Here is an 18759-nt window from a genome sequence, read left to right on the forward strand (position 1 = left end):
TTTTTAAACCTGATCTGAAAGTTACATCTTTTGGTTAGTGAATTTAATTAATGAATGTAATCCACAGTTACTGATTAGTGAATTTAATCCACAGTTATTGGATTAACTGTTATTCTAATTAGTTATTCTAATTACTGTTATAGCTGACTTAATTCAGCCTCCTTCTTATTTCATGTTTTCTAATTATCATTCTTCTCAGTTGTTCTCGTTTCCCCTCTTTCTTGACTTCCACTGTACTTCCCTTTTTAGTTGTGAGTTTCTTAGTTGCCTCCAAAGGTATTGTGATAAGAAATATAGAGGGTGCCAAAAAAATGTATACACATTTTAAGAAAGAAATGACTGTATTAAAATTGTAATACTCAATATATAACCAATAACGAAAGATGAATACAAGTCATGTATATACATTTTTTTGGCACCAGGGTATGTATTTTGGTCTTGTCCAAGGTTCCTGGAAAACAGCTCCTAAAACCCTGGTAATTTCCTAAGTGGTAAGAGTGATGGGAGCACCTTTTGTTATATTTGGTCTATGGTCCTTGGTTACTGAAATAGCTCCAAAGCGATAAAGGGGAGTGTCTTCCGTTATTCATAACAAACCCTTCAACCACACCTCCGTTTATGTTAATGCTTTTGAAAAGTACTAAGACTGGGGGAGCTGTTTGCCAGGGGACCCAACCATGTGATTAGAGGGTGGCATCTTTCAGCCTTACGCTCACCACTCCCCCAGCTCTGGGGAGGGGAGAGAAGCTGGAGATCAAGTTCCGTCACCCATGGCCAAGTGATTTAATCAACTATGCCTACTTACTGACCCTTCCACGAGAACCCCCGAAGCATGGGACTTTGGAGAGCTTCCAGGCTGATGAACACGACAGAGCTCCTAGAGAGAGCACGGAAGCTCCTCACCTTCCCCTACACCGTGCCTATCTATGCATCTCTGCCATCGCACTGTTCCTGAGTCAGGTCCTTTGATAATAAACTGGTAACCTAGTAAACAAACTTTTCCTGAGTCGTGTGAACTGTTCTAACAAATTACCAAGTTGGAGGAGAAAGTCAGGGGAACCTCCGATCTGCAACCAGTCATCAGAAGCACAGGTAACAACCACCTGGACTTGGGATTGGCACCAAAATGGTGGCAGTCTTGTGGGACGGAGCCTTAACCTGTGGGATCTGACGTTATCTCCTGAAAATAGTGTCAGAATTGAGCTCAATTTTAGAACAGTCAGCTGGTCGGTATGGGGAGAAAAACCCCACATATTTGGTGGCCAGAAGTATTGGCAGAGGAAAAAGTGTGTTGATTTCTTTCACCTCCCAATAGCTAGTCTTCCCTTCTTCTCACTTTGCGAACTCCAGTTTTTACCTCGACACCTTGCCCCCTGCTAAAAGGCATTTCCCAGCCTCCCTTGAAGCCAGGTGTGGTCATATAATTGGCGAAGAGATGTAAAGAGAGATTTTATGTGTGATATCTGAGAAATTTCCTTAAAAGGAAGGGATGAGTCCTTCTTCCTGCTTCCTCCTCCTAGCTACTTGAATGCAGGTATAATACCTTCAGTTCCAGCAGTCATCCTGGACCCTCAGGGCCACCTTTGAAGTAGAAGCCACACACAGTAGAGCTAGGGACAGAGCGGCTGGGTTTCTGATACCAGCACAGGGCCATCCACGTCAGAAATTCTTGGTAGAAATCTATCTACAAAGCACCTATCTTGATTAACATACTGATTTTCAGGTCTTTCTTAATTGCCACCACACACCTTTCCAAATCAACACAGTAGGTGTCAAAGACATAAAAGCTATTTTGATATTTCTGGTAGTTACTCCATTAACTTATTAGGATCTATAACTAGTTTGGTTTTCCCCATCAATTATTTAAACTTACAACTACATTTGCCTCAAGAGAAGTAGTTCGGGACATTCTCATCTCTCTCTGCTCTTTACTGACTTCTGTCTCCATGTCAACACAGGCCTTCCATATTATTACCCAGAATTTACTTCTGGATTGTTAATTGACACAGCTTGTTTTCTTCAACCTTTCTTCCTTTTATTACTAAACTTTTCACTGCAGTATCACAGAGAAATATGGAAATTATGAGAGTACAAAAATCAAGAAATTTTCACCAAGTGACAACATCTTTCTAACCAGTACTAGGAGCAAGAAACAAGACAGCGCCAGCCCCCAAGGTGCCTTCCTCGTGATCCCTTCACTCACGACTCCTCCCAAAGCTGACCACAGCCATAACCTTGAGCCCTACTGATTAGTTTTGCCTGTTCTTCGGCTTTATATCAAGAGAATCGTATAGTATGCCATGTTTCATGTCTGGCTTCTCTCATTCAACATTGTTTAGGAGACTCAGAATTGCGGCCACACAGAATTCCACTGTGCACATACACTATCTATCTACCCATTTTATTTTTGGCGGCACGTGGGTTAGCTCCACTTTGTGACAATGACAAGCAGTTCATTGTCGTGAACATCTTTTGAACACATCTTTAAGTGAACATGGGATGTATTTCTGTTGGTTGTATGCCTACTGTGTTTCCCCGAAAATAAGACCTAGCCGAACAATCAGCTCTAATGTGTCTTTTGGAGCATAAATTAATATAAGACTCAGTCTTATTTTACTGTAAGACTCAATCTTCTATAATATATAATATAAGACCGGGTCTTATATTAATTTTTGCTCCAAAAGACACATTAGAGATGATTGTCCGGCTAGGTCTTATTTTCACGGAAACACAGTAGGAGCACATCGATGAGTTGTAGAATATGCAGATAACTTTATTTAGTACTTGTTACCAAATCTTCTAAAATCCCTGTACCAATTTTTATGTCCTATCAGCAGGGTACAACAATTCGGGCTGCTCCACACCTCAACATTGGTACCGTGCAGCTCTTTCCTTAGCCATTCTGGCGGGTGTATGAAAGCACTGCACTGTGGTTTTAATTTGCCATTCTGGCTGACTGCTGAGGTTGGACTCCATAGCCATCCGGGCTGACTGCTGAGGTTGACTCGCTAGCCATCCGGGCAACCTCTTTTGTAAAATGACTGTTTCAACGTTTTTTTTGCCCCCTTTTCTAATAAGATTGTCTGACTTTTTCTTATTGACTTAGAGGAGTTGCTTTGCAATTCTGGAGATAAGCAACTTGTTAGACATGTATTGCAGATATTTTTTCTCCCTTTGTGGCTTGCCTTTTTATTCTTTGATGAACGGAGTTCTTAATTTAAAAGTCATCCACTCTATCCATTCCCTCCTCTATGGTTTGCAGTGCTGGGTCTTGTGTAATAAATCCTTGCTTATTCCAAAGTCACAAAGTCCTTGCTTTTCTGGCCAAAGGACACTTCATTAGTTGTGTACTCTCCCTCACACCTCATGGATTTCACACGTGCCCCTAGACTCGAACACTTCCAAGAGGTTTTCAAAGAGGAGCTCTGTGTGAAAACCTCCAGAGGTCACCTATGCCAGAGGGGAAAAAAAGCATTTTTTTCTTTACATTTAAATAGTTGTTTGGCAGGATACAAAATTCTAGTTTTAAAGTTGTTTTGACACAGAAAATATCTCTTAGATCCATTATTGCTGTTGAGAAGTTTGATTATTAATCTGCTTCTTACTCCTTTGTGACTTTTTCTTTCAAGAAGATTTGGAATTTCTCTACATCTTTTTTGTTAAATTTCACTCTAATGTGTCTACGCATGGGCTTTCTTTTATCAATCATGTTTGGCATTCTTTTCATTTAAGATCTTTCATCTTATGATTTCTGAGAAACTCCTGGTCATTATTTCTTCTAACATTTTCTTCCCCCTGACCCTATCATTTCCTCTCTGCCTCTGAGAATCCTATTAAGTGGTATTGACATTTCTACTCCCCTCCTCCATAACACTTCTCTACTATCTTCCACCTCTTTATCCCTCCATAATGCCTTCTAGAAAGCTTCCACCTGACCTTCAACTTCTTCAATCAGTCTTCACCTACATCCATTCTGCCACTCAACCCATCCCAAGTTCTGTTCCCAAGTATGTCTCCTTGTTCCTGTTTCATGTATCCATTTCCTCCTTCTGTTAAGGATATTCATTATACTTATTCCGTTCTCTTATGCGGATGGGAACATGAATTCTGCTCCAACTAGCACAGGCTGTCAATTTTCTTTTATCCGACTCTATTTGTCAGCTTCTCGTTACAGCTCCCGAGAGGTAAGACCATACTCCTCCACTCCCCGCAAGCCCTCCAATAAGCCTTCTACCTCCCCCAGAGGCAAGGCTGGAATCCAGAGTTTCACAAGGACCAAAGGCCTTCCACCTCATTACCTGTCAGGCCTCACCCCGCTCCGCTCCTTGTCATCCCTCTTAGCTCCAGCCGCAACAAATTCCTGCAGGTCTTCAACCAGGCCTGCTTCTGCCTCAGAACTTCTGCAGCTGCTGTCACCTACGCCTCATTAAGGACCACACTCAGTGCTGATGCCCTCGCCTCCTTCATGACCATGTTCAGATGGCACCTCAGTGGGGCCTTCCCAACATCCTGCTTAAATCTGTCCCTTCCCAAAGCCTCGCACTTGATTTTCTTCCTTTTTCCACAGTACTTATAACCACCGGACATGTGTGTTATTCTTATTTATCTATTTTCTGCTCCTTGAGGACAGACTTTTTGTTTACTGCTGTAGCCTCGGCATCCAGAACAGCACCTGGCACTACTGAGGGAGCGGGGAGGGGAAGGTACCTTAGGAAGCTACTGGCTCGCTCACCACTGGACACACTTTACCGGGAGACTCTAACCTTCAGGGAATCTCTGTGAGGCACTGCTCTTTTCCAAAAGCTGTCTCCCTTTACTAGGATCTGTTAGGCCTCAGGGTGTGGAAGGGATGGGGAGAAACAACGCTGGGAAGAGAAAAAGGCAAAACTAAAACATGTCTCCCTAGGCCAGGCCAGCCAGCCTCTTCTGCTTCAAGCTGTCAATTCAACCTCACAGCCTGGAATCCAACCACCTCTGTCGCCCCAGGGGTTCTCACAGTTTTTATGTTATGTTCTCTCGATTCTGTGGCACTTCCAGTTCCAAGAAGGGAGTTAGCATCCTGGGCTACTATATTTGTCTCCTACTGCTGTTACAAATCACCACAAACTCAGTGGCTTAAAGCAACCTAAATTTGTTATCGTCCAGTTCTGAAGGTCGGAAGTCCAAACTGCTTCTCACTGAGCTAAAATGAAGGTGTGGGCAGAGCTGTGCTCCTTTGTGGGGGCTCCTGGGACTCCTAGAGGCTGCTCACATTCCCTGGCTTGCGGCCAGTCGAGTCTTCTTCACATTCCATCACTCTGACTCTGCGTCCAGCCTCACATCTCCTTCTCTGACTCTCTGTCTCCCTCTTTATTGAATGACTGATTGATTTCCCATTACTTTTGGCATTCAATATATTAGTTTTATCCTTCTTTCATGTATAAGGACCTTGTGATTACAAGGGCCATACCCAGATAATCCAGGATGATCTCCCCATCTCAAGATCCTTAATCACATCTGCAAAATCCCCCTTGCCACCTAACCTCACGTATTCATAGGTTCTGGGAATTAGGATGCAGACATCTTGGGTGGGGGTCGGGGGAATTATTTAGCCTACCATAGCCATTCTGTCATCTTTTCAGGAACTGGTAACCAGGGTTTCCTAAACTGGAGTCCATGGCTAACTTTCAGCGTGTCTGTAAAACCCTTGAGATTGCTGGCAAAATGTTGTGTCTTCTTGCATGTTTCTTAAGAGAGAGCTTGTAGATTTCATGATTCTCAAAGGAGTTACGAGCCCATCACTACGAAACGGTCACTGTCCACGGCCTGAGGGAAGAGAGCAAAGACCTGCACTGTCCCCTTAACTCCAAGAACACAGACACTACTTCCCCATCTTATACCCTAAGAGAAATCTAGCACTTCTTTCTGTCCCCTTCTCAGGACATGCACGATTCCACATGGCACATGAACATCTTCTGAGACAGAAGTGCCATCAGTCCCAGTTTATAGCAGAATAAGCCCCTAGCAAGCAACCGGGCAAAGAGTGGGGCGGAATCCAACTATTACCTCTACGTCATACAAGAGCCCGTGCCTGAGCTGCCTTCTTTCCCATCAACGCCTCTACCTACAGGTGGAGAAAATAAAAGCCCCTGACAAAAACAAAGCCACCTCTTGCCAGATCAGGCTTTCTCCTCCTCTTTCTCAACAAGGAGAAGCTGAGCACCTCCTCCACACACCCTGACAGTTTTCCTTTAGACGGCTGCCAAGCATGCTGCCTACTGAAGGCCAGGGCCTTCAACCAGGGTGACAGATTCTGGATATGGAATCAAATTAGGTTTTCTCATGACTGAGAAATCTCTTAGCACAAGTAACTGCCTTAGGCAAGTGTCTCTCTTACACCTGTGTGTCCAGCCGCAAGGGAGAAAAAGTCCACTTACTTTGACTGCAGGGTCTGCCTCGGCCACGTGCCATCTTCATTTTGGGGCTCAATTACTAGCACCTGAATGAAAAGAAAAACCATCTGAGGAACGTGAAAACCACCTCACTTCTGACATGCTCAGAACCAGAAGCTCTCTGGCCACACACCGTGGGCAGAGCCACCTGTCGGGCATGGCCTGGGCCATCCTACCTGACCCTGGTACAGCCCAGCGTCCTGGACAGTGTTGTCTAGCTTGCTCAACTGCTCGTAGGTGTTGCTCATGTATTTGTTCCACAGCCGAGTTTCACGCTCCGCAGGGATGTTGAACAGTTTCCGCATCTCCTTCTCGATGGTCGCTGGAAACAGGCAGAAACATCATTGAGGGCTTCCCGCAGAGGGAAGGCTAAGGACAGTTCCGGCAAGCTGAGGCTCACCCTCCTTCCTTGTCAGATGGTCACAGCATGCTTTGGATCAAAAGTTCTGACTGACCTCAGCCCCCTCATGACTCCCAAGGCCGACATCTCCCATGGGCATCCTCTTACACTTATACGCCCGGAAACTTTCCTTGTGCTTCTCCTTCTTTGATGAGGTGGGTCCCATTTATAGCACAGACGCAACTCAGAAAAGTAAGAAAACTTCACGGGAGTTAAGACAGATCTGGGTTCAGATACTAGCTCTGCCACTTGCCCAGAGCTCTTTTAGTGAGTTATTTGAAGCTCTCTGACTCTGCATTTCTTCATCTTTATTACTGTATGTCAGACGGGGAAGGACCATGCCTGGTGTTCTACAGACTCTGATTCTCAGACTTAGCTCTTCATTAGAATGCCCTGGGGAGCAGGCTCACAGATCAAGGCTGGAAAACACAACCTGAGATTTTCTGATACTAAGACTGAAGAGGGTGCCCCAGCTTCCCCCGTCAGCCCCAACACTGTCAACTGGACACCTGGAACCCCAGCGCAGCCACTCACCGATGGTGTCTGCCTTGCTGAAATGGCAACTCAGCACGTTGGTAGGATCACTGTTCTCACAGAGCTTTAGTTCTAGCAAATACACCTCCACCTTGCAGTGCTTGACAAACAGGCCATGCTCCACGACCTGTGAACAAGAGGCAGGGGTGAAGGAGCAGCACCCCGAGGCAGTCCTGGAAGCAACACAGCTCATCAGTGTCAAAAGGCAGAATCCTCCTGATAATCAGTTTCCTTCGGTGATCAGGGGATCAAAAGTACAGTTTTTAAAGTCACTGGCACCTGTCCTAGGACTTTAAAAATCTTTTCTCCACTCATTAGGGCCAACCAAGAGCACCATGACGGGACCAAAGCTAGCAGCACCGCCCAACAGGGAAGTCACTGTTCATCTCTACGTGGGGGTCACGATGCCTCCCTTGCATCATGGGAGTTTGTCCAATTAAAGGATTAGAGAATACAGTCAAGTCCTTGGCAGAAGACTCACCACATGGGAGCACAACGGGTGGGCAGTAGGGGATGTCTGCAGGTGGCTGGCATGCCCCAAAACTTTGATCCCTAAACCCTCTCCAGGGCCCAGGTTTCAAGCTAAAGAAAAAAGAAGGTAGTTCTGGCCCTAAATAGTGACTCTCAGAAGCATGGCCTTAGAACTGCAGCTCCTTTCTCCTCTGCTCTAAAGGGGAACGACACACCTGGCAGACAGAGGAATGAACCCAATGCCTACCTATCAGCAGGCATGTGGGCTCCTATGATTTCCCCTCTGGTCAGACAACAAACACTCGTGGGAGTCAGGGTGGCAGTCTTCTCACAAGTCCCGTCTACCAAGGAGGTTAACAATCTGGGTTTCTATCCCAGGGCCTGGTTTCCCTCAACAAGCTATTTCTCTCTGGGCTCTGAACACATGCCTTTTGAGACACTCAACAGTGTGGCCAAAGACTCTCAGGCACAGGGGAAATAGCAGTATCGGCAAAACTGTAAGATAAATAAGAAGCAGTACATCACTGCATGTCCATATGACCCCAAGTAAACTTTCTTTCTTAGAGCTTTCCAGAAAGTTCTCTCATGGGGGATGGCTGGACACATCCCCCAGCCACTGGGCAACTCTGATGTTTGAAGGCCACTCACTGTAACATCCTGGACGAGCAGCCTCACTTACCACCACTCACAACCATAATTCCCTAAAGAGAACCAGATACAAGGCCTCGGAACAGCAACATTCAACCACTTAGGTATGTCCAGTATCCCAGGAAACCAACGCCCATCATTGTCCACCAGGGAGCAACTGCAGACACTGCCCAGCAGGTGTGGTAATTCATGTACTCACTTTTCTGACGATGGGCTGCTGGCCTTCGACACAGCCATACCAGTCTAGTAACTTATTCCAGGCCTCAGTTGGGACCAATACATAGTCCAATTCATCAATTAAATGTTCTTTCAAGGTCTGACTCTCAGGATCTGGAAAAGGAAAACAGCACATAACTCACACTCTTCTCCCCAGAAATGTTTGTTTTACATGATTCTTAGGTGCTGTTCAGAAACTAGAAAAGTATAAGAACAGTACAAAATTACAAAATTCTGTCACTGGCCATAACACAGCAGGCCTAACTCCTCTGACTCTTAGCCATGCTTTCTGAGCATTTATGAGGCCCTTGTATTTCTTCTATAACTGGAGGGAGAAGGGACAATAAAAGAGAACTCCAATTTACATTTCAAAGGGCTTCCAGATTCCATGATTAAAACTGCTAATTATGAATATTTAACATAATATTCTGCATAGTGAAACTGTATTAAGGTCAGACATTGTCTTTCCCTGAAAGATTTACTGAGAAAAAGCAAACACACGAGTCACTGAAGTGAAGTTGATTTCAGTCGTTTAGCATACTTCGTCTTCAACATTCCAAGTCAAAACCCAGCTGGGCACCCCCCTGTGGAGGGAGAACATCTTTAACAGGCTAAACATCCATCTTACACCCACCACGTGACTGGGAGTCAGGAGTGGACACCCACGGTCTGAAACATACTCCCTCAGTGGAGGAGTAAGGAACTGCATCGAGGGAAGACTGATCACCTCCCACCAAGGGAGCCTCTCTGCTAAGCACCCACGCCTGCAGTTGCAGAAGCCACTGTTCTCCTGCAGACAAGAGAAGCCATGAAACTGGGAAAGCAAAAAGTCCCCACAATGGTGCAACTCATCTGTAACTCAAGGCAGACAGTGGAAAAAAACAAAAACCAAAACCATAAGCAGCTTTCACCAGGTGACCGGGCCTTCCCATCACCGCATGCCACCAGGGTTTTGCCCTTCGTCACGGTGAGTTTCAGATCTGATCTACCTCTGCTGTTTTCATTTCCAAGGCAAAAGGAAATGAATTAAATAACCTTGGAGAACAGGAATACCTAGGTGAATGATAAGGATGAATGGTAAGCAAAATGTGGTACATTACACACAGTGGAATATTATTCAGCCTTTAGAAGGAAGGAAATCCTGACACAGGCTACAACATAGATGAACACTGAGGACATTATGCTGAGTGAAATAAGCCAGTCACAGAAAGACAAATGCTGTATGATTCTACTTACATGAAGTACTTAGAATAGTCAAAATCATAGAGACAAAAAGTAGAATGGTGGTTGCGAGAGGCTGGGCGGAGCAAAGATATGGAGTTACCATTTAATGGAGACAGAGTTTCAGTCTTGCGAGATGAAAAATCTGGAGGTTGATTGCACACCAATGGGAATATACTTACTACTACTGAACTGTACACTTAAAAATTGTTAAGATGGCAAATTTTATGTTATGTGTCTTTTATCACAATTTTAAAAAAGGGATGAGTCATTCTCACTGATGAGCCAACCACTTTCCACAGCAGCTATGGTATGAATATTAACACTGACTGACCACACTTTTTCTGTTCAGCAACAGAAGGGAAGATTCAGGAGTTCAAGAGCTTTCCCCAAAAAACTGATACCTAAACACCAAATTTTTCTCTGATTTTCAAATTAAAGACTCATAAAAGTTATTCACGTATTGTCTTACTTGGGGAGATACACCTTCAGTTCTCACACTAAGCACTATACAGATCTGTCCACCCATACTGTGCCAAAGGGCAGCCAGAAACCTTCAAAACGGGAAAGGAACCAACAGCTTTCAGCATCAGCAACCCCTCAAGCATGTCAGTTGTCCAGGGCTCTTTCCTCTCGGAGGATCAGTGACAATTTTCCCCAAACACGTCATTCTTCTATGACACTACAGTGCAAATGCAGAAAACTGGAATTATCAATGCAGTTCATTATTTTCATTTAAAATTGGATCAGTCCAAGGACGTCATGCTAAAAACCACACAAGGGATTTAAATGAGGATTTAGTCTGCCAATTTCTTCAACAGAGAGGCAAACGGAAGAAAAATGAGAGCGCAGCTTGGTCTAGGCAGAGGGATTCCATCTGAAGTACAGTAGAGTACTCTAGCCCCAACGTCCCACACTTTCAAGAGCACCTTCCAGACCACTCCCATGACCCCAAGTGGAAGGCAGCCAGACTGGGACTGACAAGTAACTGAGAGCCTGGGAACTAAGGGGGTGACCCTCATTCGCCAGATAGGTCATTCCTGTACTGTCAATGTTCCAGGGTTTGAACAGAATGTACTTCTCACTTTCCAAGCACAAGCAAATGTTTCAAGCCAAAGCCATGTGACATCAAATTGGGGACCACGGGAGGAATGCTTACCCTTAGCTGAAAGTCATACAAAATGACTTTCGAGGGCCCCTCAAGCTCTAGGATTCTCATCACTATTACTATTAAAAGCCTTAAGATTTCCCTTTTTTCAAAGAGAGGACAAAGAGCAAACGTTTTGCAATGATCCCCTGAGGCAACTTCATGGCATAACGCCACCATCTGACCTACTTCAGGAAACATAGCATATGACTGTTGATTGCGTCATTTAGACTCCCCTAAACCAAAGTCTGAGCTGAAGTACTACTCATTTTTAAAAGCGCGCAGGTTAGTGTTAGGTACTTGGATCAAGCCTCATGCATTGTATGCCGTCCTGCTGCCCTGATTTTGGGCACAGAAGACAGATCACCTCTGTCCTGCTTGCAAGGGAGTCTAAAGCCAGGCAGAACAGACTAGGAAAGGCTGACTGTCATCTCTGTGCATCTAGAGGTGCAAGCTAAGCTCAAGTGTGTCATATATCACTTTTTCAATCACTTCTTCCACTGGGAGCTGATTGTGGTAACTCTACTGACCCTCTATCTCTCCTCGTACTATTTCTATGACAAACAGAGCCATCACAGCAATGTCTGAAGAATATTGACAGATCTACAATTTGTCCCACTGCAAAGGTAACAAAGAAAATTCTGGTTGCCAAATTTCAGATTCCAAATCAATTTCAAAATATCCTATTTCTTTCCATCCCATATACTAATCTAAAATCTCTGGCAGAATTTACAAAAGGAGAGAGAGAGAAAAAAAAAGAAATTTAAAATGCTACAAGCATGCTCTTGTTAGAAGTTAGTTTAGGAAAAAGGCAGGTTCACTTCTCCCAAGAGTCTGCAAAGACTTCCACTACAGACATAAGTCAAGGACACTTGTTTCTGTCCCCTTACAGGAGGAAAGTCAAGTTCACAACGTCCATGTTACCTATAAATATGACCTGAGGCCACTGCCATGATCGACATTTCAGTTAGAAAAGGAAAAGAATACTGTACCTGAAAAGAGTCCGGAGTTATCTATTGGGCCAGGAAACAGGTTGTGTTCACCCACATTGTACATATCCCAGCTGTCGAAGCCCACATACTTCTTCCACTGTTTGAACCACCGGCTGTCAATAAGATACCTAGACATAGACAAAAATTTACTGTACCAGAAAAGCTGAGATAGTTTCTGCAGCTGCTCCCCTAATTTCTTTATGGTCTTTCCACTTAGGGAACAAGCAATCCCCACTAAAAACATTCTCAAGACAGAAGCAGGGCCAGGCCCCATATGGCACAAAGAGCCAATGGATACTTCTGAAAGTATCCATTAAGTGAAACCATTGTTGAAAAATGAATAAATGAAAGGAAGGAAATGATTGGCTTCAAAATATTTATTTAAAGCAAGTCTTTCTACCGCGAAAATCTTGTTTGCTAAGGACCAAGTCACTAATTTCATAACGATCTTTACAGAGGTCCTTCTCCAGGTTGACAATTTGGTTACACTGCTTTGCTTGACATGAATAACATTAAACTAATTTTCTTTCTGAAAATGGGATAATAACATCACACACTTCAGTATTCCTTTGAGGACCAAACAAAATGTCAAAAAAATGTGTGTACATATGTATATATGTGTACAGACATACATGTATGTATACACACATGTGACTACATACACATGTAACGTGTAAGTACAATTATATTGTCAAAAAGCAAGTTGATCTGATTGTATTTTTTAAGTATCACTATACTATTTTACAATTAAGACAGAAGGAGGGGAAAACCTCCATGGGGAAACAAAGCACAATTATATTGGTGAGTCTTTCAAATTTTATAACCAACAAACCTCAGAGAGAGGCAGCTTCCCAGGGGTCACAAAGATCCATAAATCCAAATCTCTAAATGCTCTTTTTCCTCCAAACCCCTTAAACAATACCCTCCTCTAAACATGCTGAGAGTGTGATTTTAGTCTCTCAAGTGTCCTCTGCCCCTGCGTGCCCTGCCTGTCACAGCTTGGCTAGTTCAAGAACACTGTGAAGTCTTATATGAGTTCCTCCTAATCCCAATGTCTCTCTTCCCTGCTCATTCCTGTCACTGTAAGTGGTATTATCAACACCACCATGTTTCCTTTAAAAGGGAAGCTCAATCGCATTCTGTGTAATAAAGCCAAGCTCCACTTTTCTTTCTACACCCATACAATAATACCACCCAGGAATCTCTTTACCAGTGGAGGTATTGTCCCTTTCACTAAACAATTTATTAAGAAACTTCTTGTCTCAGATTTGCTCTTCTAAATCCCAGTCTTGTCATCTTTTTTTTTTTTAATCTAGGCTATGAAATGCTGCTGCCACAATTATTTTTGACATTTGCTACCAAAATAACCTGGGGCTGTCAAACATTTGTTCAGCTTCTGACCTTGACATCTGTTCTGCTGTTTACAAGTTACAAAGTATCTACTTCTGATACGCCTCAACCCACTGAAAGAGGAGTATGTAGCGTCAAATACTGCTACCAGGGTTTTAAGAGTAAGGAACTGGGGTCTGAGAGGTGTGGACGCCTTTGCCCAAGGTCACACATCGAATCCCCGAAGGCAAAGGGCTCTCCCCATCCTGAAGGTCCCCGTGAGCACCCTTGTCCCCATCCTGCAGCTCTTTCCCCCGCCGGGTCCGCCCACTGGGGTTCCGAAAGGGCTGAGACGACTCTCAGCTCCGCCCACACTTTCCCAGAAGTGATCTCAGGGTCCCTTTCCTAAGGGGCCGGGGTCAGGCCACTCTTCTCAGAGTCACTACATCGCCCCCGCCCGGCCCCTACCCAAGCCGAGAAAAAGGGGCCTGGCCTGAGCGCCAGAGCCCCGGCCCCTGGCCCTGAGCGGCGGAAAGGTGGGCCCGGCGCTCACCACTGCGCCCCTCGTTGGAGCGTGGTCCTCATCAAAGCCCCGAGCTCCGATTTCTGGGTCTCAGCATCCGGTCGTTCCCCGCTGCCTCCACCTTCCGCCATCTCGTCCGTAGCCCAGGCTCAGCCGGTCCGGACATCCGCCTCGCGCACAGCGCGTGGAGCCACGCCCACTCACGCACGCACGTACGTGCGCGCGCCCAAAGCCCCACCTGGCGCAGCGGCCTTGAGCGCCGGCCCGCCTCTGCCTTCTCTCCCCGCCCCCACCCACCGCCCTCTCCCACGGGTGCGCCTTGAAGCAGGGCGGGGGCCGGAAGAGCAGGCGGGCGCGGGGGAAGGAGCGGCCACTTCCTCCCGCTCCGAGGGGTGTCGCGCACTCCTTTCTCTGTCCAGCCCCGCGGTCTCAAGGAGTCGGAATGCAGGACCCACGACCCCTCTGATGGGGAGAGTCATTAAAAGGACGTGATGACCGGTTGACCCACGAGCTAGACTCGGGCCATCAGAGGCTCTTCTCCCCCTTCCCCTGTCCTTGGAGTGAGCGTTCTGCTTGGCTCCAAGCGCTAGAAACTGCCCAAGGACGCAGTTTTGAGATAGTAATGCGGTGCTGAGAACTTCTGGAAGGTCTTCGTGACTGAGTAGTTAAGGCCTCTGTATAAACTTTAAGATTCTGGTGTTCAGGTAGCTCTACTTTTGCGAGCCCTATGTAAGTTACCCTGCTTATGAAACCTGCCACCTACCGATCTGGAGTGGCCTCCCTCTTCGGCTCTCCAAGTCTTCTGTGTTAGGGCCAGTTTCAGATTCTATCCCCCGGAGGCCTGCGGGGTTATCCTGGTCTTAAACCCACTGCGAGAGGCAGGAAGCCTTGGAACTGGATTTGCTTGTGTTCACTCCTGCCATTCCACTTTCAGCAGCAGCGTTAAGCGCGTCCTTAGCTGCCCAGAAATAAAATGGGGATTACTGTCCTGGAGGCCCCACAGGGATTTCAGATGTGCCCGGTGCACCATCGCCCATACTGGAAGGTGTGGTCTGATCATTAACAATTGTTTCAAATAGCCTGGATGCCAGAATCACCTGGCCCACTGCAGAATTCCACAAGCGCTCCACACGGAGCTACTTGCCTTGCCAGAGGGACAAGCAGCCACAGAGGGGGGATAGCAAGGTGGGAAGGGGAGAGGTCTGGGTGTGTTCTCCACCTTAGATGCCCAGGCTTATTAATTTGTTGCTGCAACAAGTACAATATCCTGAATACTGTATCTTTTCCACTCAATCCTGTGCACAAAAACAGCCCTCTCCCTGGAGGGGACCAAAGCCTAGAACAAGGAGAAAGCCAGACAGTTGGTCTACATGACTCTTCATTCACTTGTCTCTCAGTTTCTACCCTCAGAGAAAAAAAATAAGACCCAATACATGCCTGTGTACAATCTAATAGAGAAGAAATCTACAAATACCCCCCACACCAAGCAGAGTGTGGTAAATGCCATTAATAGGTATGCACCATACTGCAGACCCTGAGCTCTGAAAGGGAGCCTTTGACTTGAGTAGTATTTGAGTGAGGTCTTGAAGAAAGCGCAGAAATGATGGTGTATGTTACAGGAGGGGAGACTAGAGAGGTCAGAGAGAATTTCTGGAAAAAGCAGGGTAGGATCAAAGAGTGAGGATTAGGCCAGTTGAGCTGGGCACAGACTACTGAAAGAGACAGATCTAAAGCTTTCTAGATCTACATGTCCTGCCTTAAATGGCCCACAGTTACTGTAAGAGGTTTTGGAGCAGAGACCAAATGGCTGAGGGTGCTTTACACACACAATGGTGCAGCCCAAAGACCTATTAGGGACCTTGCCCTGAAGAGGGGGTTATGAGGGAGGAGAGGAGAATCAGATGAGCCATGTGATGGAAGAGGAAGAGCTGGCCTGGTGAAAGTGGTTGGTCATTTGAACAGATTTACTATTTCTATGTTGGGTTAAGGCTAATTGAAATTAATTTATACTCCCTGGGACATCCATCACACACCATCTGGTAACACAGGCCTCTTGATAATTGGGTAGATAGCAGGGGAAAGTAAATTTGGAATTAAAATTGCCTTCAATAATCACATAGCAATTAATCCCCTGCAGATACGAGTTACCACTGGTGATAATTCAACAGCTGGGGAGCCAGCCCTGACAACCCGAGTGTCCTTTTTTGAAAGTTATTTGAAATTGTTAAAATGTTAACAAACAAGAAACACTACCTTTAGTCCTGTTATTTATGGAAAAAGAAAGTTGGGTTAGTGACATTACTTCAGAACCTACTTTAGAGAGTGTCTGCTTCCCTCTTCTTTTTTTAGCAGTTTCCCCTGTACAATTTATGGTATGGGTCACAGTCTTAAGGAAGTAGGACGAGTCCTCAGCACGACTAGAAAGAAGGACAAAACCTAATTATAAAAATGAAAACTTTGGAAAATCTTTATAAACCTGGATTTCTTCAGTGCTATTAAATAGCAATAAATAGTACGCTAATTATGGGTATTTCCTAAAATTTAAGACTGCAAAGTGCCAGTAGTTAAAATGTGAGGAATAAAGTGAAACGTCATAGTCAGAAGATCATTATTTCCAATGCTTAAAACTTTTGTTAGTGAGTTTGATTAAAACGTTAAAAACAGAACGATGAGCATCTGCCATTTGTTCCAGCTATTGTGGGAGTGACCTGTGGATTAAGAAGGAAGTGAGTTGGGGCTGGCCCGGTGACTCAGGCGGTTAGAGCTCCATGCTCCTAACTCTGCCAGTTGGATTCCCACATGGGCCAGTGGGCTCTCAACCACAAGGTTGCCAGCTCAACCCCTTCAAGGGATGGTGGGCAGCGCCCCCTGCAACTAAGATTGAACATGGCACCTTGAGCTAAGCTGCCTCTGAGCTCCCGGATGGCTCAGTTGGTTGGAGCACATCCTCTCAACCACAAGGTTGCCGGTTCGACTCCCGCAAGGGATCGTGGCTGTGCCCCCTGCAACTAGCAACTGGCAACTGGACCTGGAGCTGAGCTGCGCCCTCCACAACTAAGATTGAAAGGACAACAACTTGAAGCTGAACAGCACCCTCCACAACTAAGATTGACAGTCAACAACTTGACTTGGAAAAAAGTTCTGGAAGTACACACTGTTCCCCAATAAAGTCCTGTTCCCCTTCCCCAATAAAATCTTTAAAAAAAAAAAAAAGGAAGTGAGTTGAATGATTCAGGTATGTAGGGAGAGGCCTAGAGATGTAGGCCTAGTAGCCTAGTAGGGCACTCATTTGGCCTTTGGCCCCACAACCAAACCCCAGAACTAAACAACCCACCTGTTGCCGTGGGAACTGGGCCACAAGAACCAGGAGGAAAGCAGGAAGGGAGCTAGAGGGGAGAGACTTGGATGAACTGCTTGATGTTGGACTGTGGTGATCTACTTGAGGGTTTGTAATGTCTGGGCATGTGAACTTTAAGCTTTATTTGGTGCCAAATCATAAAGTTCTTGTGTGGGCTGGTACTGTGGCTTGCTCTGTACCTAACTGGCATTGGCCTTCCAAAGTCACCCCTGGTCCACACTTAGCCAGCAATCACAGAGCACATGTGGCAGTGATTGGGCGCCTTTTGGTTAGAGGTGACACAAATATTGGGCACCTTTTGATTAGAGGAGGGAAGTATTTTTGTTTCCTTCTTGCCTGTGCTTCCTTAACCTGCCCAGGGGACTGTGAAAAAGTTGAAAATCTCTAGTATATTTTAGAAGAACTAAAGGTCTGACCGGTAACATTATAACCTCCGTTATATAAGGGATCAGTTATTGGGGAAGGTGACAGAGGCAAAAACCTGAATCTCATAGAGGGGAAGTGGGATCACCTTTCCTACCTTGGAGACTCATGCAGTTGGATACATTCCATTCTGGTTATGCCACTGTCTGTGGCCACTGTCTGACTGGGCGGGGTGGGGGGGTGATCACAGGTGTGGCCAGTGTCTTCTTTTCCTCCTCTAATTCTATTACCATCAGTGTCTTAACCATAAACAAATATTTAGATGTTAATTGTGTGTGTTTGCCCTTTGCACAGAGCAAATTCTCAGTAAACGTTTCTTGGATAAATGAATGCAAAAATTGTCCAGATACTAGTCATTTTTTTATTTGACTAATAATATGGTAGGTGCTTACAATCTCTACCCTCCAGGGATTCACAGCCAGTGTGGTTGGGGAAGATATTTTCACATGTAATTACGTCTAGAGGAACATGGAGTGTGATGCTACAGATACTTCTCGGGGAAGGAAGCTTAAGCAATTGGCATAGGGAGCAAAGGCACACTTAACATGAGGAGTCTGCAGGAATGCTCAGGGGACCAGGGCTTCTTGAGATTCACACACATGCACAGGTATGGTCACATACTGGGGACAGAGGAGGTCTGGGTAGCAGGCGCTTCCTCGGCAGGGAGACTTGGATCCCCTCCACTTGTCTCCCTATGGAGCCAGGAGGCCTGCAGAAGGACACCACCCAAAGTGGGCTGCCCCTGGAGACTGCTCAGACTCTAGGCATTTGGATTAAGGGGGCCCGTTTTGTGATCTCCTACCTGGGCCTTGCAGCCACAGGAAGCTGGATCTGGGAGGAGTGCTGGGGGTGGAGTTTCTGCCTGCGGGATAAATGATGGATAGGCTGCTGTGCCCCTGCGCAGCAAGTCACTATCATGCTTCTGGATGCAACTATCAGAATACCCACCAGCAAGTGGCCTACCTAGCTGGTGATTTTTGTTCTTGTTTTTTCACATGACAAGTCTGGAGTGAAGTTCTTGGGCAGGTCAAAGCTGAGAGTTTGCTTCTCTGTTACCCCCAGGGGC

General features: G+C 45.6%; 1 protein-coding gene across 2 annotated transcripts in view; it reads right to left on the reverse strand.

The window, feature by feature from the left end:
* USP4 (ubiquitin specific peptidase 4) overlaps window positions 1-14183 on the reverse strand; it is a 38624-nt gene extending 24441 nt beyond the window's left edge. The window contains exons 1-6 of one of the 2 annotated variants that reach the window (XM_081071722.1): window positions 13943-14183; window positions 12061-12188; window positions 8684-8814; window positions 7366-7492; window positions 6608-6753; window positions 6417-6478 (exon numbers count right to left, since the gene is read on the reverse strand). In XM_081071722.1, the coding sequence (XP_080927848.1) occupies window positions 6417-6478; window positions 6608-6753; window positions 7366-7492; window positions 8684-8814; window positions 12061-12188; window positions 13943-14043 (695 nt within the window). In that variant the 5' untranslated portion in view covers window positions 14044-14183. The remainder of the gene's footprint in view (window positions 1-6416; window positions 6479-6607; window positions 6754-7365; window positions 7493-8683; window positions 8815-12060; window positions 12189-13942) is intronic. The other variant, XM_081071721.1, reaches the window with a different exon arrangement.
* Window positions 14184-18759: the final 4576 nt, after the last annotated feature.

Source organism: Rhinolophus hipposideros, assembly GCF_964194185.1.
Source record: "Rhinolophus hipposideros genome assembly, chromosome: 14".
Lineage (NCBI taxonomy): Eukaryota > Metazoa > Chordata > Mammalia > Chiroptera > Rhinolophidae > Rhinolophus > Rhinolophus hipposideros.